At 34.9% G+C, this 26749-nt stretch overlaps 2 protein-coding genes and 1 long non-coding RNA gene across 4 annotated transcripts; 2 read left to right on the top strand and 1 right to left on the bottom strand.

Moving 5' to 3' along the window:
* Positions 1–153: 153 nt before the first annotated feature.
* LOC137585599 (gamma-interferon-inducible lysosomal thiol reductase) lies at positions 154–1275 on the top strand. Its single transcript, XM_068301432.1, is given in 5 exon segments — positions 154–376; positions 453–632; positions 634–756; positions 820–957; positions 1019–1275. Coding segments are annotated over 5 exon segments (654 nt in total). The 5' UTR covers positions 154–274; the 3' UTR covers positions 1130–1275.
* On the bottom strand, positions 1192–25033 carry LOC137585578 (uncharacterized). Of its 2 annotated transcripts, XM_068301399.1 has the most exons (5): positions 24971–24985; positions 24273–24817; positions 4209–5179; positions 3216–3520; positions 1192–3098 (listed from the first exon to the last, which is right to left on the bottom strand). In XM_068301399.1, exons 3-5 carry the CDS (start codon positions 5113–5115, stop codon positions 1710–1712), a joined length of 2601 nt encoding a protein of 866 aa, XP_068157500.1. In that variant the 5' UTR covers positions 5116–5179; positions 24273–24817; positions 24971–24985; the 3' UTR covers positions 1192–1709. The 2 variants fall into 2 exon arrangements, with proteins under 2 accessions (XP_068157500.1, XP_068157499.1); XM_068301398.1 differs by having other exon boundaries at positions 24273–25033.
* Positions 10558–11590, top strand: LOC137585620 (uncharacterized). Its single transcript, XR_011033607.1, has 2 exons — positions 10558–11140; positions 11211–11590. It is a non-coding gene; the product is annotated as an uncharacterized lncRNA (long non-coding RNA).
* Positions 25034–26749: the final 1716 nt, after the last annotated feature.

The raw sequence follows: 26749 nt of genomic DNA, 5'->3' as shown, positions 1-26749 counted from the left end.
CAGAAAGGCGAAAAGAGACAGAAATGAAAAAATTACCCGAAATAAAACCGGCTTATAAGAGAGGCATTTTTGTGCTCTCTGATATAGCACATTGCGCTTTGGGGGTCCCATTGTGAATTAAGATACCAAAAACGTTCAGTTGCTGAGCTAAAATCGAATTCAACAGTTCGTGTTAACTTTTGTATTGGCATTCCGAAAACTCAATCGAAGGTCGATTGATTTAGTAAAAGGCTGAAAAAAGAACAAATGAAAAAACGCCGATTTTGCTAGAATTATGTTTAAGTTTCTTACGACTCTCAGCTTTCTGCTGATAGGTCTGAGTTTTTGTCTGACCAAATCAGAGAAAATGCTTCGCGAAAAACGTCAGGCCAACAAGGTAAATAAGAAAAACTCTTAATGTTATTTTTCTACCACAGATATTTAAATTATCTTTTTTAACGTTACACCTTCAGCTTCATATAACCTTGCTGTATGAGTCACTGTGTCCTGACAGTCGAAATTTTATGCACCAATTGGGACCGGTTTATGAAGAGCTCCATCAGTTTCTAAATATTGATTTGGTACCATTTGGCAAGAGCGAATCAAGGGTAGACCAGAACTCAAATGAAATAACATTCCGTTGCCAACATGGTCCCCCCTGAGTGTCAGGGCAATCGTCTGCAAAGCTGCGTGCTCAACTCTACCAACAATCAAGCAGCTAAAGTGAAATTCGTAATATGCCAAATGCTGGCCCTTGACTACTCCAGTGTGGATCAGGTGAAAGTTGCTACTTAGAGACTAAATTTGTTAAGAGAATTAACACTTAAAAACAACCTGCAGTGTGCACGCGAGGCGAATATCTTAACCGATGTAGACGATTGTGTCAACTCAGAAACAGGCAATAAACTCCAATTGCAGGCGGAGCTAGTGACCAAATTATACCAGCCGACGTTTATTCCAACAATCGTGTATAATGGCGTAAGTATCCCACCAAAACTGGTTTCCCATTTGACTTTAGTTATTTTTATTTTCGATTCAGGTATTTAATGCGCAACTGCAGGAACATTCACTCCGGAACTTCCGTGCTACTGTTTGCTATATGTTACGCCAACTAAATCTGCTGGCCGCGGATGAAAGTGTGTGCCAGTGAGACTACTTTATGGAAACTGGGTTATCTCCGGAAACTCGAACTACTTCGGACAACGATGTATATACAACTAACTGCCACACAATTTATTGAAAAAACACAGTAAAATAAAAAAAAAAGGATATGTACACATAGTCAAAAATTACAAAGTTCATCTTCCAAAGCATTATTTTTGTTTTTTAGACGAAATGTAGAGTAAGAATCGATTAAAATATTAGGGGAATAACATTTTGTTGACTTAGCAAATGTCCTTTACTTTCTCATTATCAGGATGTATTTCCTTTAAAACTGTCTTTAAGTTTTTACCGTTTTAATTAATAATTTAAATTGATACAATTTTGTATATGCGGGTAAGTGGTATTCTTAAGACTGCTTAGTATATTTACAAATCGTATTAATATTATATATATTCATAAAATTTATTTCCATTAACAAGAGGAAGGAATAGAGGTATAATATCATATTTATTTAATATATATTTTGTTAAGAATGATGAACCAACAACAAATAATGCATGTTTACTACTAGTTAATTAATTGCTACAATTAAGAATTCAATTTCCCTTGCGTAGAAATAACAAAATTTAAAGCATACTTTCTGCAGCACCAACAGCAACTTGACTGATCGAGCGCCTTGGCGCCGGCTTTGGTGGCAACTGGGGCTTTACACGAGCAGAACGGTCATTAGTTACAGCACCAACAACATTACCCTTATCCTTTTCTTGAAACTCAACATAGCCGCTTTCATCACTATCAGAGCCATCATCTGGCTGGTCAGGTGCATCCTCTTCACTCATTTTGAGCGTAATGCTACTAGAGCTGCTATAGGTGGTGCTTGTATCGCTGAATCTCAACTGCGGCTCCAATCTTTGGTACATCATCATTTGCTCCAGTACTTGCTCCTGTTCATGTTCAGGATTCACATTTGTAACTGTGCTGGCTGTTTCACAGCCACTTGAAATGGAACCTTCATCACTGTCTGGACTTTGTAAAAGACCCCGTTGAGAAGATGATCCGCAGCTGGCCCGAGCGGCCGTGGAGCTGGCTGTTGTAGAGCTAGAGGCATTCGACGAAATAGAAGATTGAGCCTGATGTCGAAATTGAAGGCTAGGCGCTTCGTGACTGGCTCGAATCTTACGCATGGAACTGCGATGGAGCATGGTTAACATAGCCGCTTGACGGAAATAATGGTCATCAGCATCATCTATATAATCCTCCTCTTCTACCCCAACGATTTCCACATCATCATCGCCATCACTACCCAGTCTTGGGGTACTTTTAGTTTGATAGTCTGCTTCAGGATCGGCACTTGGATCACTATTGATGACAGGTAGCAGACTAAGTGGTTCCTCTTCAAGGACATTCTTGTCGCCGACTCCTGGTGCCTCCGCGTCTTGATATTCAATCAAACTAGTCATGCTTCGGCTGCTACTCTTATTAAGTTGCATATCAAAATAAGGCAATAATTCGTTACTTAAAGTAGTGTCAAATTTCAAGAGCTTTTCAAAGTCATCGGAGTCGGAGCTATCGTTGCTTTGAATATCTCTAGCTTTGTTCTCCTGCTTCGTCTCCATCTGCACCTTTGGCTCCTGCTCATGTGTGGAACAGCATGTTGCTGAAATTTTTATCTTTCCTGTGCGCCTTATCGAGTGTCCTCGGCGACAACGACGGCGTCCCAAAGTCATTGCTGGATAGAGGGAATCCTTCTGACAGCATGGCTTCATTTCTGGTTCGTTTGTATCTTCGATTTCATCACCCTCCTCCTCGCCAATAGCCTCTTCGATGGCCATTAGCTTTGGTGCTGACTTAGAGCGTTCCAAAGGTGGGCGATAATTGTTGCCGCCGACGCTCAACATAATCTTGCGACGTGGTAAACTTGGATTATCGTATACCGCGTTGGCTAAACTGAGACGAGCGTTTTGTTTTAGAATTTTCTCACGTTTAAATTCACGCAAAGCACTTTCAAGATTCTCCTAAAAAAAAAAGAGATTTTTAGATTAAATTTTATAAATTTTTTTTAAAACTAAGATTGCCTTCAAACATAGTCATAAAGACGGGAAATATAGAAGAACAAACGGACGATTACTTACTTTCAAAGTCTCGCATATATCCTGGGCAATTTTCTCCTTACTGCACAGAACTGCATGGCAACGTAGTTCATGCTTCAACTTTCTACCCTCATGACGATAAATCCAGCAAAAAACCCTTGGATAATTTTTGGGGGCGCAGCAATATGTTATTCGGTTACTCCAGTATTCGGTTAGTCCGTGTTGTCTGGTAGTTGCTTTCAATCCTGAGGCACAGACCTTAATACGCATAATAACGTCGGGCTTGGAGTGCTGTGTATAATTGCGCCACAGTGTGTTCAATTGTTTCTCCACACAACCCTCTCCAGCTATTAAAAATAAAACACAAAAGAATGACATCAGAAAATGGATACCATATTAAATACAGGCATTTTCACATTCACAATGTAATAAGGGTATATTCATTTTAGTCAGAAGAAGTGCATCTTCACGCATATAAAGTATATACATATATTATTGATCGGCACGACGAGACGAGTTAAAATACGACGAGTTCTATCTATTTACTGTATGGTTTGTATATCTCGGATTCAACAGGATCGGGTCATTAGTTCATACAGCCCCCATACAAGCGGCAAGTCACAAACAGTGACTATTCTTTATAACGTCGATATCTTCTGAGTTGTCGCTGTGTATAAATGACTGTGCCAAATTTAATTGACATCGGATTACAATATCATATATGTATCTCCCATAGAAAAGAAAGGTGGAAAGCTGTGACTTTTGTCAATAACTTTGCTACTTATTAAGCTATCGTAATAGAAGTTAATGTTTGATATATCTATTAACAACTGAGTCAAATTTAATCAAAGTCGGAAAGCTTTATTATAGTGCTGTTATATATGTATACACATACGATAAAAAAGCATGCCCGATACATGCGCCGCGTTAGGTAAAGATATAAGTAATAAAAAAAAAAACTTCAAGGGTATACAAACTTCGGACCAGCCGAAGTTGGGCCCGCGATTCGGGCTTTCTGTTCTTTGTTAAACTTACCCTTGGCCCATCCAGTTAGGACATTGCCTAGATATGAAACTTTAAATTCAGGATCTGGTGTGCTTATCTCCACACTGTGTGTACGCTTCCACCAGAGTTTGCCTAAACTGCGTGTCAGTGTTTTCATTGTCCTGGAGCTTAAATTGTGTTGATGATCCTGTTGCCGCTGGTGATGATGGGGGACATAAGACTCTTCGCGTGACTGACACTCCTGCTCTCCCCTATGCTCTTGTCTTGATCCATAAAGCAAGTCACGCGAATCTGTGGTGAGTGTCATGATATTTGTCACTTTCGAATCGTCGTAGGTAATATCGCCATCCTCTTTAGAAACCCGTGTAAAACGTTCTAGATAAGGACCAGCCCTACCACGTCGCCCACTAAAGGTGTTAAATTTACAATTTCCACTCCAGTTGCCTACCTCATTGGCTTTACGTTTTTGCTCTTCTTTTTCAAATTTCTTGGCATTGTAAGTGTTGCCCAGAAGCCGAGCTAAACTGTGACTCTTGACAAATTTGTGTTGGCGAGGTGGTGTACCAATTGGCACTGTCGGTGCGGGCGTCACTTCAAAAGAGTCGCTGGTCGCGGCAACATCCACTTGCTGTTCCTGGTATGGTTGTTGTGCAAATTTTTTGGTGCTGCCAAAATTGAACAGGGTGCGACGTTCCTTTGACTTTTTAAATGTGTTGGTGCTACTTGGTTCGGCAATTGCTGCTGGTGTTGTAGTTGTCGGTGATGTTGTAGCTTTGATGTTGCTGTCGGTAACCTCTGCAACTTGGGTGCTACTCAATTCTTCATAATCGTTATTGTTGTTGTGTGTAACACGTACAAAATCCACTTCATCGCAGCTGTCTAATATTTTTAGGTCCATTTTTAAATTATCTTTGTTATTGTAATTGTTGCTGGCCATTTTCGGGTTGTTTTTGTTGTTATTGTGACAGATCAAAGTCCTTTTGTTCCAAACATGTTTTCAACTAGAGAAAATGATATATCATTAGTATTGTGAAATGGAATTTAGTCGTTAAACCTGTTTGATCTCAACAAGGATACACCACTCTTCCATCCACACAGATCGCGTTAATGCAAGAGTAGTAGTGTGTCTCTTATGAGTCAACTTTATACACTTAAACTACTGAATAACAAAGATTAAATAAATAAGTCCAAAATTATATTGTTGGTTATTAAAAGTGGGCTTGTCCCTTATCAAACAATCCTGGTTCGAACCACAACTAAGGATATGTATTGCAACTAGCGCTATGGTAAGTATGGAGTAAGTATTTACGAATTTAATTTAAGAATCTGGTTGAATGACTACGTCTTTTGCTAATCTAACTGATAGTCAGGCCACCTAAAACTGTACAATCTAATCTAATGTAGACTTCTTACTTTGATTTTTATGGGGCCTCGACTATAAAGTAGCAAGTATTACCTGACTCTAATCGAGAACTCGTGATTCAGCTATTGCTGTTCTTGCTTTTAATGGAATTTATGTTAATTTATGGTTTTAAAATCAATTACGGAGTAATCGAGAGGAAGTTGTACATGTGATACGTTTATACATATGTATGTATGTATGTATATGAGTTGTAGATGTGGCCCAGACAAAGGAAGTTTGAAATTCACATACTCAAATGTGCCCATTCCAATGACCTTGCAGGTGTTTTAAAGATTTCTTTGTTGAATTTTCTTATGATCGTATCAAAATAGACTTTTTATTGGTTTTTTCAGGTTAGGGCTTTCACTTTTCCGGTGTCAGCTATTTGAAGCATTCACCCATGCGGGCGGCACGTCCCATTCATTCGAATCTCTTTGTTGGTATTATGTATGAGAAAGCCCAGTAGTCATCGAAGTTGAACTCATCCTTCACCAATACCTCCCCTAGGGCATTGACATTCGCGTTTTCTCCACAAACACTATTATCATTATGAGGATGATGATAATCATGGCATATAAAAGTAGGTATAGACGAAGAAAGTGCAAAAGCAAAAGATAAACAAAATAGAAATACGAAAAACATACATAACTAATTATTTTGTTATGCTTTTTGTTACACGCCCCTCTCTTTCAACCTCTCTTGTTTCCTTACCATTATGATTATCTTCCCCATTTGTTAAATGTATTTCCTTTTTGCCCATAATTGCCAATCTGCAATTTATTTTTGTTGCTTTTGTGCCTTCGGTGCCTGACTACGCATTTTAAACAAAAAGCCCAATTAAAAATAAAAAAAAAAATACTTTACTTAGTGATATAAATTGTATGACAAAAAATAAATCAAATTCAAAAAACGTAACGAGGAAGTGAAGGAAATTGCCAACAGCTTGTGCTGTGCAAAATTTTAATTTTTTAATGTAGGAAATCAATTTAAATGGAAAAGGCAAACAGGAGCGTATCAATCTCTATTTTATCTAAGGGACATTTATTTTTATTATAATTTTTTAAAAAGTTCGAGACTGAATCATGACACAACAACCATGATACTTCATCATAAAATAATATATTCATACATATGTATATTCATACGTTGAATATATACATACATTTACCTCAGTTAGACGAACTACGTAATAATATTGTGTATTTTGTTATTCATTGCTTTTTATGGGTATTTTCCTAACATTGCTTGTTACTTGTTCAATAATAATCAATTTTAAGAAAAATGTGCACCAAAATATCCAGGTATGTTTGCATGCACACTTGCATCGAAATATGCACTCGAATCAACACTTGAAACAGCTAAATTTACCGCTGAACAGTGCTCAGGAAGCTGTCTAAAGAGAGTTAGTTAGTTAGTTCCCAGGCTGCTTAAGATTCAGAAACCACAGACACAAATTTGTTTAAACACTCGAGTCTTCTCAATGGGCCGAAAGCGAATGCAATTTATAAAGACCCGCATGTATTTTTTTTCTATGCTCAGGTGCAGTATTTTCTGCTGGAGACACCTGAAAACTGTGTCAACAGTAAATTGAAAAGTTGATTTAAGAAATGTGTACGTATGTGTATATATGTATGTATATACATATGTATGTATGTATGTACTTGAGTATTTATTGTATGAAACATAAAAAGTTTACATTGGCATAGGCTAATTCAATTTGGATCTGCGTGTGGTTTTGAGACTTGAAACCTGCGTCAGGTTTAATAAATGCTGTATGCTATTTGTCCATACCCCTGAGCATCAAGAATGCCAGAAAGAGAAGGGAAAAGAGGAAGGAAGAGGAAATATCACAAATAACTAATTTAATCAGTTTCGCAACTCAATCTGTTATTTTTTGTTGCTAGTTTATTGTATTTCATTTTGGGCATGTGTGTCAGGCGACAAAACGAGAATTGACAATGCAGGCGATCATATTATGGTCCGAGTCAGAGAGAAAAAAGGTAAGGAAGTATCCACCTTTGGAACGCGTGAACGCATCGGAATGTGTTGATTGAATGATTTTTAATTTTCAACAGACTGAGCTATAGTTTTTGGGATACAGGTGTAAGATAAAAGTACTTTATTTCTAGTTAAGAGTGATTTTGTCTCAGTATTCATATTTCACTTTTCATTCGTTTTCTATTATTGGTGACGACTTCAACTTTTATTGTGATTTTTTTTTAAACCTTTACATACATTAGCAATGCATATTATAAATGCATATATAATTTACCCAAAAGGAAAGAAACATATTAATAATCCCCGTGGCAATCACTTAGGGACGTATGAATTTTCTTGTCTGATGGCTATATACATATATATGTGTAAATATAATACGACAATGAATTTGGGTTGAGAGAGGGTTCAAAGGTTTGGTTTATCCATTTACGCAGGTAGAGGATAATAAAAACATATGAAAATTGAGTGTCAATTGGGCAAAGGGCAACAAATGTTTTTGTAATTACCTACTCTTAATCTTGATACAGTCAAGTTCACAATCTCGTTTGTCGTGGCAATTACAAATCCAGAAAAGGTTCAACTCTTGATTGTTTTTGGTTCTTTATAATAACTTTCTTGGAGTGCCTCGGGTTAATAGGCGTAATTTGTTTTTATTGCTGTTATGCAGTAAATGCTTGTATTCTGGAAGCGAATGAGCTTTGCAATCTAGGTCCCTTTGTTTGATATAGAAATGTTTTGTTTTGTTTTCGGAATTTGTATTTCATTAACATTGAGTTTGGCAACCTATCAAAAATAAATATTTATACATAATAATGATTTAATTAAAGTGATTTAAGAAAAGACTCAACAAATAGACAAATCCAAAATCTAGCAACAAAAAATTCCACATGCTATAATCAAGCAATTATTAGTTTTGTTAAGAGAAAGTTAAACCCTAAATGTTTGCCATTTTGCCATTTTGCATTTGGCTAATTATAAGCAGCATTTGTTGTCTTTGTTTATCTCAATACGGTCGGTACGTTTTTGTAAAAGATAAAACAAAATTAATTGTTATTTGTGAGATTAGAAGTGCTTCCCACAATTAGAAATGTTGTCTATATTATAGACAAGCGTCTAATCATTATTGTATTACGTATTAAGGACATACAACATGAATGTACAGACACGTATGTGTCAACTCCGGCGTTCCTCTTTTGAAGTGAACTACAAGACAGGATTGTCCATTAAAGCTATAATGGATGGGGTATTTGTAAGTTGCTATACATGAAAACTAACAAGCAAGTTACTTACACCGGGCATGACAAATCATGGATTTCACCGCAACAACACATTCGGTCAAATAGTTTGTCATCAGCCTGAGTGCCTAAGGGTCCCTCTAGAGTCCCATGCCCCTCTTTGACATTCACAAGCTGATAAAATTTATTAGCGATGTACACAAAAGGTTTAAAAGGGAGAAAAATGCTGCCACTAAACGGGTTAATTGAGCAATAACAAAACAAAGCGAAAAATGCAAAACATGCATTAAGTGTGCTTTGTATGCGTCTTTGCACAACAACAGCTACAACAATCAAAAAAGTTTTGCAATTTTTACGGCCAAACACTCCAGCTTTTAAGTTAACAATGCGCCACAAGGTATTTAATACAACAATATGTCGAAATTATAATATAAAGAACTTGGTTCCAATAAAAATTGTTGTTTCGATCATAACGTTTTTGTTAAATTCTAGCCATTAGGCAATTTTAATTTAAACGAAATAAGCCCACTGTATTCGGATAGAGTATTTGCTAACCATTTGGCATATGGCTTTTTGCCTGGTGTTTTGCCTAACTGCATTGCAATTGCTTAAGTTGTTTAAAATTGATTTTGGGGTAGGGTAGGTTGATGGAAAATAAAACACTAACTTGCAAGGGTAATCAAACTTCGGCACTGACGAAGTTGAGTTGGCCCTCTGGTTTACCTTTACTTTGTTTGTATTTGAATTTTCGCCACATTCTTTATATTTAGTCAACCAATTAACGCTTATTTGTTGACTTTTTGTTTGAAAATATTCCACTATTGAATTTACTCACTTCGGTGGTGAGATCAAGAATCAAATTCGTGTGCAAGATAAGCAGGACTAACAATAAGACACACTTTGACCAAACTTCAGCCAACCTAAGTCAGGTCGAGCCAAGCAAGCTATTTCCCTATCTTTGGACATGCCAGTTGGCCATTAGCCAAGGTATTCGCGCTTGATATTTAGAATCGAGCCAGCAGCAGCAGCGACAGCAGCCATTTTTAATGCCCTCTTATGAAGTTTCAGTTAGCCAACAAACAAGTAAGTAAATTACCTAGCCTGCTTGTACGGTGGCTCCGTCTCTATTGCCCGCTGCCCTGTTTGAGTGTGTGTACTTGTTACGTGAGAAAATTTTTGTTAAAAATCCAAAAACTTCTGTTTTGCTTGGCTATATGCTGAAAAATTTGCAAACGTTGTTACTGCAGTTTGAAGCTAGTTTTTTTGTAGCCACTGTGCTGAGATTTCGTGGGCCACAAAGGCAGCAATCTTTTAATTGCCATTTTTATTTTAGTATTATGCCTTATACATACGTACACCCAGCGACAAAAAAAAAGCCGCACTTTAAGGTTATTGCAACTTTTGCCTTCTCTAGCTCGGGGTTTCCCCAAATTGTATTCTAGTCGCTTAACTTTTATTTTGGGGAATCCCCTCGATTGTTTTCTTCACTTTTTGCTAAATTTTCGACTTGTCGGTTGATAAAATTTCATTTTGCGGAGATTCAATTTGGTGAACATTAAACATTATGGTTAAAGGAAAACAGATGACCCTCACTGAAAAGGCCAAAATTATTGCTTTGGCTCAGCAAAACGTGTCGAATCGTGAAATAGCTAATAAAACTAATTTTAATGAAAGTTCAGTTCGACGCTTTTTGAAAAAATATCGTGAGACGGAGGAATTGGGGAGGACGAAAGGATCAGGCAGAAAAAAAGTGCACAAATGAACGGGAGAATCGCGTTATTATGAGAACGAGCCTCCAGAATCGCTTCAAAAATGCCGTCGAAATTGCATCTGAAGTGCAGCAACGATTTACGAAAGAAATTTCGGCTCGGACTATTCAACGTCGGCTCAAGGAGATGGGTTTGATAGCAAGGACACCAGCCAAAAAACCTCTTCTCAACCAGAAAATGAAGACAGCTCGCTTAAACTGGGCGAAAAATAAGCAAAATTGGGGTCAATTTGAATGGTCACGGATCATATTTTCTGATGAGTCCAAATTTAATCTTATTGGACCCGATGGCTGCTTGAAAGTTCGGCGCAGAAACGGAGAGCGATATTCGGAAAACTGCTGTGTTGCCACTGTTAAGCATTCGCCTTATGTTATGATATGGGGATGCATTTCCAAATACAAAACAGAATCACTTATTATGCTTCAAGGGATGGTGAATGCAGAGAAGTACAAAGAAATCATTCTCAGTGGACTTGTGCCTAGCATTGAGTCGATTACTGAAAGAGAAAAAGAGCCCATATTCCAGGACGATTCTGCACCTTGTCATCGGGCGCGCTCTGTAAGTGGATTTTCAAGAATTAGTCATTCCGATCATTTTTTAATAAACTTTAACTATCCGCTAACCACAGATATCAATTTTGAAGTCAGAACTTGGTATTGAGTCCTTAGATTGGCCAGGGAACAGTCCTGACCTCAATCCTATTGAAAATGTCTGGGCCCTTATGAGTGCCAAAATACGAAAGGAAAAGCCAAAATCATTACAGGAATTAATGAAAACGATTGAAAAAGTGTGGTTCGAGGATATAACGGCGGAGTATCTGGAGACTTTGTACGAGTCCATGCCGAATAGGGTCAAATGTGTTATAAAGGCCAAAGGTGGCACTACCAAATATTGATAACTTTATAATTTAATTTAAAAATTCAGAACGAAATATTTTGGACTATATTATAATTTATATTAACAGCAAATAGTTTAATTAATATGAAAAAATTTTGTTTTTGTTGAAAATTCTTTGTTTTTTTACTTAATAATTTTTTTACTTAAGAGGACCAACTTAGTGAAAAATCAATTAATTTGTGTGATTTCAGAAAAATTGTTTTTTTTCATTGGATAAAAGACGTATAAAAATTAAATTTTTAAAAATGTATGTGGAATTGATTGATTAATCCAAAAAAATTTTAAATTAATCAATGCATTGAAATTTAGATGAATCTCTGAGCAAAGAACGCACCAATTTGCCAAACGGCCTTGTGCGGCTTTTTTTTTGTCGCTGGGTGTATATATCATTTGCAATGTTTTCAAACAATAAATTAAACTATTTATAGTTTATTGTCTTAAATTGTTTTTCCATTAATATTTATTTTTATTATTTGTATGCATCTCTCAACTGTTGATTTATTTTGCTTAGTGTTACTATTGCTGTGCCGCTTTATACCGCGACAGGTAAACTTTTCGCACTGCGAGGGCTCCTCTCAACTGAATTAAAAAAAAGAGTATGTAATCAAATCGACGTGATTTGATATGATATATTTGATACATATGTATGTAGGCGCCCAAATTACCAAATAAACCAAATTTAAAAGAAAGCCACACAGAAAATATAATTAAACGGTTTAATTTTTCAGTGTAACGATGCTAATTGTTTGCTTTGTTTGTAGCAAAAACGTGTGAGCCGCATTTCGTTTAATTCATAAAGTTCAAAGACAAATACATAAAGCAAGCATGAGATCCATATTAGCAGATTGACCAAATAATATTTAGATTCAATTGGGGAATAAACCACCTTAGAATATAGTTTATAATTACAACAAGGCAAACACTTAGTATAAGCTGCAAATAATCCGAAACACAGCATACATTTTTATAATCTCTTCTACCTCGTCAATGATATCAACGAAATATAATATTCATTATTAGATATTGATTTGAATTTGTACAAGCAACCTTTCTAACGCAAATTATAAATAATTCATAAACTTCTATGGCACATTTAAATTAATTTTATAAATTAACACAGAGCTAATACAAAAAAGACGCACGCGTCCAATCAAGCTAAAGTTTGACCATTGTTTTGCCGACATACAGATACTCTATGCATACACCATTAGATTTAGGTGAACCTGAAGTAAGTAACTTAATTTAGAAAAAAACGCTTTTGACTATCGCAAAAGCAGCAGCTGACTTTTAATTATTTTTTTTGAAATATTTTTTTTTTCATTTATTCTCATTTTATTGTCAAAGTTTGTTTTGGTTTTGCAGATAGACAGGTCTAACAATAGCTCGAAATTAGCCAGCTGTCTTGTTGGTCTTCATTTGTTGTACTGTTGGCATGTGCCAAGGTAATTTAGCTCCTTCATAATTTTGGAGTGTTAGGTTGGCCTAAACTTGAGCTGATTTTATTCGGGTTTATATTGTGCTGTGGCTGGTGAACACTTTTACTTTGAGAATTTTCGCTTTACTCTCACTGTCTCACTGTAGCTTGTGCCAGTGCCATGTCAAACGATCATTTTGTGGTACGTGCGGGGCTGTCCATCTACGATTCTTTAACATTTGTAAAAGTGAAATTTAGTTCAAGTGAAATCATCATAGCCATAAAGTTATAACTTTTACTTCAATTAGAATTACATGTATGTACGTATGATTGAGAACTAGATGACTCCAATGTGGAGTCATGTTATCCAGTACGAAAAAAAAGGCTAAGGTTACTTTATAATACACAAATATGTATCATGCATGACCCAGGCAATAAAGCGTGGCAATTGGCCACATTGACAATCAAAGTAACATTCTAAACAAAAACGGGCAATTCGTTTTTTAAGTACATCTTGAGAACTATTTCTTACACTTGGAAAAATAAGTCTCAGTATGTTAAGCTAATATCACTTCAAGAGCGATAAGTAAATGGGTTGAGATAACAACTAAGTAAAATAAAAAATGACACAACACAACTAGACACAATTTTTGTCGAGTGTATAAATACAAAGCTAAAGCACATAAATTAGCCACACGCTCCAGCGATAAGACTAAATAAAATATCTAACTTTTGATTCCTGAACAGATGCAGTGAATTGTCATATAACAAAAGTGGCATAACTTTTTAACATTTTGTCGTTCCAAACATTAAACAGAATAAAAGGTCTAACATGACTGGCAATTTGCCAGTTCGGTTTTTGTAGGATCGGACTGGATTATTTTGCATTAGATTGCATTTTGAATACTGCGGACCGCAATCAGAGAGGTATTTATTGGCAATGTAGATACAGCAGAAGCACACGCAAAGCTTGTCAATTGTAATGTTATCTAATTATTTCCGCATTGAGTCTGTAACACATGTCATCAGTTGTCAACTCTAGCAAAATTATCAAAGTTAATCCTCAGAACCAGTTTAATGATAATTTTCTTAACCAATCCGTCTAAGTGATTATTATACCATTTTGTTGCATTAAAGAAAAGAATAACAGAAAAACTTGCACTTTCTGTATGTTTCAACTATTTAAAAAAAAAACTTTAAACTTTTAACCGGTAAAATTTCGATAACGAAAACTTGTTGTAAGACACATATCACAGACTGGTATGTATGTAGATAATACATACCTTTAGGCACATTTTTAAACATAGTGGTATGATTTCCATTTCACTAACTGTGCTAATGATTGAAACAATTAGGATCTCAATATTGTATTTCAAAAGTTATTGAACGAACTTTATAAATATTAAGAAAATTATTCATTTATCGGAGAGACAGGTTAATGATAAACATTTGCATAAAAACGAATCAACTCGACTGCTTGCCTTTATTCGCTTGGGTCGCGACCTTAATTTTTTTTGCGCTTTCCGCCAAGTCATCGATACAGAAAAACCAGCTAAAAGGGTTAAAACATTTAGTTTGTCAAAATGTAACGGATCTGCCTGGGAGAGTGCAATTAAGCAACGCGTTGAAGTAAGTATCAGGGGAAATCAGCATTTAGATGCCGCTAGAATTATAGCCATTTCGCAATTAAAACTATGCCCGAGCACGCTTAGACGGAACCTAAATCTCGATCATCATTAGGCCTGGACCTGGACTTCCACAGTTACATATGCAAGAAAATATAACACATTTTTTGCTGCTGACAGAGGCAACTGACCCTCGTGTAAGACTCATGCCAGACATGCATTTAAGAGAGTATTCCTAACGTTTTGTACCATTTAAACATTATTTTTTATTTTAACGACAATATATGGTTTTATTTACTCGTAGTATTTCTAATATTTTTGATAATTATTTCCTTGAGGCTTGCGTCTTTTTGATATTTACATTAAATATAAATACAAAATTAAGTGAAATTAATTTTACTTGCCTTTTAGGCGGCAACTTTCACAATTAAAAGTAAAGAATTAAAAAATGGTGAAATATTTTCTTTGGTATGAAAAAAATAATAATAATAAATCAAAAGCAACGAACAAGCCGCTGAGACTTGGACTAAAGCTGCCACTACATAGGTGCGTCACTGATAAGAGTTAAGAGAAAAACGCAAAATATGGGAGATACAAATGTACAAACAAACTCTTTTACACTTACATATGTACATACAGATTTATGTAGGTTGATGTTTTCTTTCATGTGTCTTCTTTTTGCCATGATTCAAGCAATTGTGTTTAAGCGTTTATTGCCTCGCACGATTCTCTTGGCGCTCTGTAAATTCAGATACTCGGATTCATGCTGCTGATGTTGTTGTTGTTGTTCTTACTAAGATGGGCTTGGTAGGTAATTGACTTGGAAAACGGGTTATCCCCTCCCCCTCCCAGACCAGCAAGAAATACAAAAACATAAAATAAAGAATGTCATAGCACCGAAAAAAACCTGACTAAATGTTTGTTCTCCATCTTAAGCTCTCAAGTTTGTCTGTATCACTTTTTCTCTGTTTCTTTTTCTGTTGGAAAGCTAATTCTGGGCCTGACCTTGTTTCCCTTCTGGCGCCTAGAGTCATTACCGAAATGTGACTAATAAGGCCCGCAGCCTTTACAAGACTTTACCACTGCAACATTAATAAAATATCGTGAATATGATTTCGAAATTTGGCACTTTCTGTGCAGATGAACAAATTCGGTAGTCGAAAGTGTTTTGTGGTAGGTTTTTAATAATTTAATTCTTTGAAGTTAGCTGACCACAAAGCAGGGTTAATCATGTTATATACAGTGGATTGGTTGCCTTGGAACTTTGTGTTAAATATAATAATTAATACAATGTTTAATTCTAGATACGTTTGGGATTGTGGGCTACACCAGCTGCACCTACCTATTCTCCATGTGATATCTCTATGTCTGGGCATAACTACTGAAAGACCTGAGTAACAACGATATCTTTTCACTGGCATAAGGGGTGGCTGAGGTGCACGGGCAGTCTCGTTCATAATTTATATGTATCGTCCAGCCCCCACAATCAAGTTAGCAGTTGTTTTTCTTTTGTTTCTACGCGCATTTCAACAACGAGGGAGACGGGGGAAACCTCGATGGAAGTGTAGGGGATATTAAGGCTGGGTCTTGGTTGGCAGCTGGCTTTATTTCCGTTCGTTGGCATTGCCCACATCTTCTCATTTTTGGCCTTACAAGAACTAACAATCTTACATGTGTAATTGCAATTGCTTGATCACCTCACGAATAACAACAGCATTTCGATTTGAACAACGAAACGGGGATAAACGTTGGGCCCGCTGGTATTCCCTTTTCCATGTTCCGCATGGTTTTAATGGTGTGTTAAGTTCTAAGACGAGCTACATACATCCCCTTACCACGGTTTTCCCGTAACTTGAGCGGAAATGTTCATTACTTTTAATGATTTTATTTGAGAGTATTTTCTACCTGCTAGACTGACCGTGTCCTTGGTGGGAATGGCATTTCTCTTGAAAGGCATTTTAATGTTTTTTTTTTCTATTTTATGCGTTGATAACTTCTATTTAACATTTTTTAAACATTTCCATGATCAGATCTATGTTTTATTGGCATTTACAATTATAATTGTCAACTATTTGTGAATCACTACACCTGTATTAACTGTCATTCAACTTTGACCGCAAATAAAATAAGAACAAAATCTGTTTACAAAGTTGTAAAGTTCAGTGCACGCTCGCCCATGACTGACTTGCAGTAAGTGGGCAACGAATTTTAAGGGTGGGGCATCCAACAATTATATACACAAACAAACAAAAATGGAAACAGCAACTGCATGCGAATAAATAGTCACTGCAGTTATGTTACAATGGATCACGAAATATTTATCTCGACAACAATAACAAAAAAGTAGACAAAAGCTTAGAGACAAACAAACGTCATCGGCAGCAACATCGTCATCTTCATTTGAATCAATTAAACCCGTTTTGGTTGCCTCGCTGTGTGTGTGTTTAAGTCAAGTTATACGCATTCAGTATTCATCTGCCAACAACTGCACTTGATCATTCAACAAAATTAAAATCAAAAGCCTCTCCCATAGACTACAAAAATTCCATGAATTCTATTATAAGAAAACTTGAAACAAGAAGAAACGAATCAGTTTTTGTAGCTCATTCCAGTAGACATCAAAGGTCAAAAAGACCGAAATGAAAAACCGAATAAGGTTTAGTTTTCCATTTAAAAAAATACCATTCTTTCTGACCTCACCATCTCCCATTCAATTTTTTTCCCTTGCCTCTCCTGGTGTTAATTTTGGAAACACAAAAAAAACTATAAAGATTGAATCTAATAAAATGAATCGAAAACGAAAACTGGTTTAAGGAACCTTTTTGTCTAGAGTCTAGACTAAAGAATTTTAGTTGGAAAACTTATAATTTATTATTTTTTGTATATTAAAGTGGTAGAAAAATTCCATGTGTTATGTTAATTTTTAAAACCTAAACAAAGAAAAAATGTTCTCACTTCCAATAGTTGGTGGAATCACAAAATTTTTTAAATCTTTTCCACTTAGTATTAAATTTATATGTATGTATGTACATATGCATATGTGAAAACATTGATATATACATACATACATATGTGTGAATCTATATTTCATATTGGAGAGACAAACAAGTGTGGACACGCCCTATGACTTTTTGCTTGTATGATTTATGCCAAGTTTTTTGATTAACTAATACCAACAGTCATTCTTAATGAGTAATGTCGTTACTTATTAGAAACAAAAATAAACATACAAGTATTTAAAAAGAATTAAACGAAAACATATGCACGTCCAGATGAAAATAAACATGAAACTAAAATCGGTAAAAGACTCCAATTGTTAACTTCACAGATCGGATTGCTCGTGGGTGGCGCTTTACTAAATACAAACAAGCAAAAAACAGCAGCAATAAGCAACACTAAAAGGCAAATAAAGGTCACGGGCACAACTGCCCGTGATGACATCCACGAGATCTGCGAGATCTTACAAAATTGCTGACTTTGTTATAGACGATGGATGTGTATTCAAACTGATCTAAAACTTGTTCTGCTTAAGCAGAGAGGACACTGCAAGAGTGTATTGGAGGTCTGCCGTGCTGGCGACACACTTATAAAAATGCATTGCTTCAGTTAATTTTAAGAGAAACTCTCATGAGCTGGTATTTTGAAATAGAAAATTTTCCTTTAAAAAATTGATCATTATACCTATTGGAATAGGTATTACTAACAAGCGGTAAACATAATCAATAAATTACATATGTGTGTACATAAGTATATGCCATTGATTGACATACAATATTTTGTGCTGCTTGGTGCTCAGGCAATGGAAGACGGGGTGACGCTGTGGATAAGGTTAAGACCCAGCGAACCTCGACCGTCAGAGAGCAAGTGACAATTAAAATTGAAGACCCCGTACGGGTGGGTGTTAATTAAAATTGCAAATAATTGCTTGAGGCCAGATCCAACTGCTTTTGTGCGGAAGCTTGTACCACCCACCGCCCCCTTTTGGATGACTGTCGTGACGTTTTATTGTCCACTTAAGATGGGTCCAAAAATATATACTCACACTAACACACATATGCATGTAAGTGACGATGCATGATTTCGTAGTTACTAAAAATAAAACTCTCTAATTGTCCGGTCCGTTTCACATGTTTGAAGTGAAATCTAAATAAGTACATAGGTACATACATATGTAGGTATCTTATCATTTGACGTTTACGTGATACTAATATTGGTTCTATATGGGGACGAATGGCTTGAATATGTGAAGAGATGAATATGTATGAAAAATAACGTGGTTTTTAAAGTAATTATAAATACAGCAGATGCCTAGCTCGGAAAGTACTTAAAATATGGAAATCCGTTTGGCTGGTAAATTGGTAATTTATCATTCAATAACATTTATAATAAATTCTAATAGATACAAAATATTTTGTTGTCCATTTCTACCAGTTTCAAGTTTTTTTTTTTTCTGTTTTAAAAATGCCACATGTCACATGAAGCTGATGATATAATATAAAGAGCCGGACTATCTAGATAGGTGTGACATATTGACAAAGAGAAACACACTGTATATAGGGAAAGCTCTCTTAAAGGAGCATGCTTCACTTACTGGATCGCAATGTTAGTGATAGTTTAACAATAATAACTCTTAAAAATTCCTTTATTCGAACTTTACTTTTTTATGTTGTTGTTTATTCGATTGAAATAAATGAGCTAATGAAATCCAAATGTAATTCAGAAAGCAAAAACAATTTTCAACATGGCTACTTTGTCAAAACAAAAAACACAAAGCAACGATAAAAAGCAACATGAAAAATTAAAAATTCCAAACACATACATACCTATCACAAAACAAAAAACAAATTGAGGCCTTTGGCCGGCAACAGCAACCGAGAAACCTTCATGAAAAATTAGCCACGACTAAATCAAAAGTACCCATCAATTGTGGTTTCTGCTGTTGCTTTTGGGCCACATTTCATTCATATGGCCAGGCAAATGTCTTAATGTTTTTTTCGTTTTTTGTGTATTTTGCACACAAACCGATTGACAGCGTCACGTAATCAGCGCAATCATGGCGGTTGTCCACAAAAAACAATAGACAAAATTGCTAAAACGACATTCAATATTTGGTCTTCTAAATCAATGAGGAGACGCACCTTAAATCGTCTGAGTCTTCAAAATATCTCTGGTCCACTCGTTTTTCAACTCATAACACATCTGAATTCTTTCAATTATAGTCTTCTTTATGGAGTTTATCGCTTACACCTGTCTACAGCAATGGCGGATTGAACCAAACTTAATATTAAGCCACAAGTTTTTTTTTTTTGGCTTAATGCCAATATTTTAGGTAATTATATCTCATATTTTTTCAGTGTGTGTGTACATAGTAACGAAATTCATCCTCTTTTAACACCTTTTAAGCAAGATTTCTTTCTTAATAAAAACAAAACCGACAGAAAAACACAACAAATAAATTAAAACATTAATTTGTAAGTGCAAAAAATTCAACCCAACTCACTGCGAAACACATATTTTCAAGGTTCCCATACTAACCCACATAAAGAGAACACCAGAAAGCAAAATCGATGTTTATAAAACAGACCAGGACGGAGCGTCGACTTTGGGATACTCTTAAATATATAGGTAATCAAAATAACTAATTTTAATTACTAATAAACTTCCTCTACAAAGCCAGACGAACTCCTAACCATGTAAACATGTAGAGAGATAGAGTGAACAATATGTCACAAACTTGATCTATGATATACGATAAAAGAATATGTATGTACCTTTTTAGGGTGGATGAATATTTTTTTAAATCTTCAGTCTTCCCACCACACAAATGCAAGAGGTGAGGAAGTTGACTCTATACGATTATAAAGAAAATGAATGACAAAGCAGTCATTGTTTTTCCTCTTCCATGGTATAAATATTTTCCCTGCAGTACGTATGTATCTATAGTTTGAATGTTGATTGAATGGTTTTATTTAATTTTACATGACTTTGTATTGTATCTGGCATGTATTGGATACTTCTCTTCTGCCCAAAGAGATACACAAAGTAATCAAGGAACAACGTTTGTTTCGTTATATCTGAATATTTGGGAGGGAAAAGAAGCAAAGACCGGTTGATTGAAATTGTAAAAGCTGCTCTACTACAGAAACGTCAGTGATTGTTTATAGAGTTGCATGATTAGATTTAATGGTTAAATTCGAAATATAATTATTTCGATTATATAATCAGCTAAGCTAGGCTGTAAAGAGGCAATTGGCACCTGATACACACACACAGGCACGTGGTGAGCACAGAAAGTTGAACGTCTCGAACTGGTTAGCAATTGCGTCTGTTTACATGGTCGTAAAATAAGGGGATGGCAACAAGAGCAGGCTTTGTAGACTTGTACCACAATGGATAATAAAGGATTCAAATAAAGTTTACGCGTGAAGTTGAGTCCCCCGCATCAAGTTGGATCCAGTTTGGGTTTCTGCCTCTTTCTTGCCTTGTTTTTATTTTCAAAAGAATCTTTTGTAAGATAGTAAAATATTTTGGAATTTTTATCATCGTGTATCAGAAGAGAAGTGAAAAGTGGGCACTGGGCAAGTACAACGAATTTAACTGGGTTTCAACACCAAAAGACTAGTAGCGATATTAAAAGTAGAGCGAAGATCAATTCAAGTTTTAACATTACAATTTCCTGTGCCTGCTCAAAAGGTTAAAGACTCGCATCCCAACTTCACGAAGATAAAATCAGTGCGTTTGTCAATAAAATACCTAACATGGCAGTTAGTTTGCCATTTAATTGAAAAAGGAAATCTAATACACTAACAGCAATAACAAAAAGTCATTGTGCGGTTGATATTGCTTCAAACAAGTATAAATATTTTCATTGGCGTTGTGGAGAGGGAACTTGATCGGTATTATCGAACCATTATTAGCCACAATTAAAAGGCAATGAACTATGTGGATAAAGATTTCATTAAATAGATCAACAATTTAATATATTTACATTTTGCTAATTATTTATAAGTTTGATTTGTCGTAATACATATATCGGATAAATCCCTTTAATTTTCTTATACTATATATTTCTCTGTGCAGATTTCTAATAGCCATTTTATCATTTATCATCAAACTTTACGTATGTATGAGTCTTGAAGATCTTGAAGATTTGGAAATACACCTCTGTCTACACAGAAACTAAGAGAATCAGATACCAAAGCAAGTTGGGGGGAACGGGTACATACATACAAGCAAATGTTTTGGCTTTGTTAATATTTAATAAATTTTGTTACTTAACTTGTTGTGCGACAACATTTTGGCGCTTCATTTGCATAAACCAAAAACAAATAACGTTGAATTTTTATTATTGTTTATTCTTTTACTTTATTCAGCTCGTGACTTGGAATTCTGCTGATTGAAGGCATTTTGCTTTTAATTGCTAATTTGACCTTATTAAGCATTAATAATTACTTTCGAGCCTTCATTAACTGGCAACGGCTGCCCAAAGCTGATTTAGGGCCTAAGATAAATGAAGTGTGTACTCACATTGCATGGCGTAGCACACATGAATTCGCGAAATTAGATGGACTAAATGCAGTTGCAACTATAAATTGCCCTAAGTAGTCTGCGGAAAAGACACGTATTAGTTCGATACGCTAGACAGGTGTTACCAACAAACGCGTAACTCATTCTGAGTTAAAAGTCTTTCTGGAGAGAATATCACAACTGCAGTAAGGCAGACGACTATGATAAATGTTTAAATTCGCAATCTTTTGTTTTTTTATTTAAACGCCCTTATAAAAAGTTACGTTCCGCATTAGTTATAGTTCTACACACCAGAGTACTAATCCACTCTGATACATAAATTCCAAGACTAAGCGAACCGGCCACTCAGTCTCCTTTCCATTATTTACTACCTATCTACGATTGCTGGCTTAGCAATTCAACAACCTTGTGCAGCATTTTAAAATACACTTTCAATAAAAGGAGATACAACGATTGCTGTTTTAGCCACAATTAAAATCAAAATTGTTCACCAAGAAATAAGGTAAAGTCGAAGTCAGAAATCGAAACCAGAAAATTGCTCGCGCACCTGTATTTTTGTTTCTTTTTTGTGTTGTTGGACGGGGGGCAGTTTTTGCGTTTTATGAAACAATTACGAATACAGAAAAAAACAAAACCAGGAGACCGCCGAATGGCCGGCCCGGTCGAAGTATAGGCAAAGCACCTTAGGATTTCCAATTGCACAGTGGTTAAATTTATGACAAAATTCAAATAAAGAAAAACGACCAATAACTGGGCAACAAAACTACATATAACATTAATTTTGAGCATTCTTTTGGTTAGCTGATTAACTGGCAACTTGGAACTGTAGGAACTCATTTTGTATTTACATGTGTATGTCGGTACTTCAATATTGGTATCTGGGGTACCCCCAGCAGTGCAATGTCAGCCGTATAAGAGTTACATACATATTTGAATTAATCGAACTTTATGAAATTATATGTACATTATTCCATGAGTTATAAAAAACTGTGACCCACACCACACCACTCCGTCCTTCTGCCTTTTCTTCGATCAGAGCAACTTATACATACACACAGAAACCTGCACATACACATTTAAAAAAACCTGTAGAATTTACAATTACTATAATAACAACAACAACCACAGGGACTGGTAGCGTTGTATCTCAGCGTCAGCGTCTGTCTCTGTCTACGCCGCAGCAATTGAAGCGTAGCTTAGAGTGAGCACACATGGCTCCCCCCTTCACACCGCTTACCCTTGTTCACATGGCTGCATCTCTTTCTGGCTTGTTTGAACGTGTTTTTATATAATAGTTTTGTGAGCGCAGCTTGTTTTGGTATTTTCTTGTTTTTGGATTTCCATGCATAGTATAAAGTGGTTTTTGGTTGATTTCTGCATATTTTTGTATGTGGCGGGAATATTTGGCATTTGGGTTGGAATTTTTTGGTTACGGCTTTGGTAAAGAGCAGGACAGGACGAATAACTGGAAAATGGAAAAGTATGGGGCATGACTCATAGAGTCACTAACAAAAGGAATTGAGTGGAGTGGGCCAATTGTGCGATAGGAACAGTGGATAGTGAACGGAGATGTTAACTAGAGCAGAACATAGAGCTCGAAAATGGTCAATCGCATATCGTACCATATAAAAAACTGCAAATGCAACAAACGAAGAAAAGAACAAGGCAAACTTATGGAATCATCGAATATAACGATAAGACAAATAATTGTTAATTTTAAGGTCTTAACAAGATGTCTAACAATCCAGTATGAGCAACAAGTTTTGTTTTTAATACCTTTGTTTGTTTTTTTACTCCCCGTTTAATTAATTAAATCAACTTTATTTGAGTTGCATTAGCTCCAACTTTTATGACTTCACAACTCATTCGTTGTTCGTTTTGTTAAGCAATTTGTGTGATTATCTCATAATCAGCTTCTTTAATCTTTAATGAAGCTTGGAAGCCAAATTTGAACCAAAATTACATAAAAGACAAAGCAAAAAATAAAAAATTGGGTTCCCAGTATGGTCTTTGATTTATATAAATTTTTAACAAACCAACTCTCAGTGAAAGTTGCAAATTACAGATGCTTCTGTCAATGAACCAAGGGACTAAGGAATGTGCCATATAGGAGGAGGAGGAAAACGACCTTATCTTTCTTATCTACCTAGTTTTTACGATTTTATTTGGTTCTCTTAACAAAAAAAAAAAAAAAACCCAAAATTGTTTGAATTTAAAGTTGACTTACCTCGAGATGTTTTGATAAGAAGGTCCTCAAAGCGTCGGCAAATTGCTTGTGCAGTTTTGAATTTGATTAGCCTAGTTTACATTAAACTTAAAAAAGCACACAATCTTTTTGAGATTCACTCTTTCTTGTTTTCATTCGTTTGCCTTGTTTGCTCTTCTTAGAGGCTATGGTTTATTTTCGAATTCGTTTCAACAGGTTTTCATCTGAACCCCATTCGATGTTTGTTTGTTTGCGTTTTTAAGGCCTTCGAAAAGTAAACTGTTTCACCAAAAACCAATGTTTAAATTTGTTGAAGTTGGTCGAAACTTTAAACACTAAAAAAAAACTCCAGCAAAGCAAAAGAAAAGCGAGGAAAAGAGGAATGTAATCAAACAGGTGTCGATGTAGTTGTGGTGGTTGCTGTAGTTGTCTCTTTTGCTCAGCTTTGTTTATAGCTATTTCGTGTTTCGTTCAATTTTTCAATGATTTTTTACAAATTTGATGTTTATTTTGATTTGTTACACATTTTCGCAATTGCACCCCGTTCTGGCTTTGTCGGACTATAACTGTTAACAAAAAACAGACAAGGCGAAAAATTATTTACAATTTAAATCTCCACCAAATTGTTGCTAGTCAGCAACCACTTCACGTTTCAATTTGGTCGTCGTCGTTATTTCACTTGGCTAATAATTTATTTAATATTTTTAATGAGCACTTGCCTATTTAAAAAGCGTATTTAACAACAGAATAACCGCGGCACAACCACTCACTTTAAAAATGAAAACAACACTGAAAAATAGTAGTGTGACAAGATTTTGAAAGAGTGAAAACACCATATCTCAGCTACAGTGTTACCAGCTTTCAGTGCTGGGCAAGAACCCCTCACTTTAGAAATGAAAACAACACTGAAAAACAGTAGTGTGGCCAGATTTTGAAAGCGTGAAAACACCATATCTCAGCGACAGTGTTACCAGCGCTCAGTGCCGTATATCAGATATATAAATAGGCAAGTGAATTTAAAAATATTAAATAGATTTGTAGACGAGTGAAGTAACGACGACGTCTAAAATATATAAAAATTCAGGAAAAAAACACTATCCTTACTGTTGGTTTAGTTTTAATAGTTATACACTTTTCCCTTTATTATTTTAGTTGATGTTATTTTCTCATTAAATTTTGTTTCATATATATATATTCTTATATGTGTTGTCTGTGTCGCTAAACTTTACACAAATGAACAGTTGTCTTTTTATTGATTTGTGGATACTTTCATTTGAAGATTTTTTTGTGGAATTTGAAAATCTCTTTCCAAATTTTTCGCCTTGTAGCTGTCAATTTCGTTTCTTTTTTTTTTTTTTGCTGGTTTTAATGATTAAACAACTAAAATATACATATATTTTTAAGTGATATACTAATTAGTACATGTACATATATATTATTATATTAGACTCATCATGGAATTTGCATGTGTCAACGAACTTTGCTCAATAAACTTTTCATTTTTGTTGTTTTTACCGTAGTAAAACGTGATCATGCTTGTGTAGGAGGGGTTTGTGGGTTGTCGGCTTTTGGTTTGATATTTTTGTAAAATACATAATAAATTTCAACATTATATTTAATAAATATTTGTATTTTCGCACCAACGTTTTTTTAGTTAGTCTGTTTAGTTTACGTTGCCAACTGATTTAAAAACGCGTAAAGCAAATTGAAATTTAAAATATTTTTGTATGTTTAATATACAGTTTAATGTTTACGTTTATAAGTATAATAATTTATAATCTTTGCTTTACACATTTATAGCCTTTTTTCCTTCTCAACTGTAGAAAATAATGTTTGACCCTTCTTGAACTTTGTATTTCGCTTTTCTCATATAACAATTAGTTAGACATTTAGAGCAAAAACATGGATAATATAGAATTTTTGTTTGTAATGCATAAAAATTTGTCTAGTGAAATATATATATTTATATATATTTGTTATCTTAAGAAATTTCTTTTTGTTTGTCATTTGAACTGCTTATTGTTTATAATTGCATTTTGTGGTTTTTATTTATTTAATTGCATTTTAACCAATATTATTGTGTTAGTTTTTTCATTTTTTGGCATTTTTTTAAGGAAGTTGCAATTGTGGGGAAATTTAGACTGTTGTTGGATAAACATAAATTTGTATTTTATTTAAGCACTAATTTAAAAAATTGGGCAAATAATACTTGTTATGTCCTAGTTTCCTAGTTTTTGTTTTCTTTTTTTTTTTTTTTTTAAACCATTAACAGAGATATTATGTTTATTTTTGTTATTTATAAATCAAAATGATTAACTTTTATTTACGTTGTTTTTAAGATTTATTTTTATGCACAATATATATATATATATATATATATATATATATATATATATATATATATTTATGCATTATATATATATATATATATATATATATATATATATATAAATGCATTAATTTATATGTATATATATATATATATAAATAACAAAATG

This window comes from Drosophila tropicalis, unplaced genomic scaffold, assembly GCF_018151085.1.
Source record: "Drosophila tropicalis isolate 14030-0801.00 unplaced genomic scaffold, ASM1815108v1 contig_878, whole genome shotgun sequence".
Taxonomy (NCBI): Eukaryota; Metazoa; Arthropoda; class Insecta; order Diptera; family Drosophilidae; genus Drosophila; species Drosophila tropicalis.
Note: the sequence above shows the minus strand (reverse complement) of the source record. Positions and strands in the feature narration are given on the sequence as shown.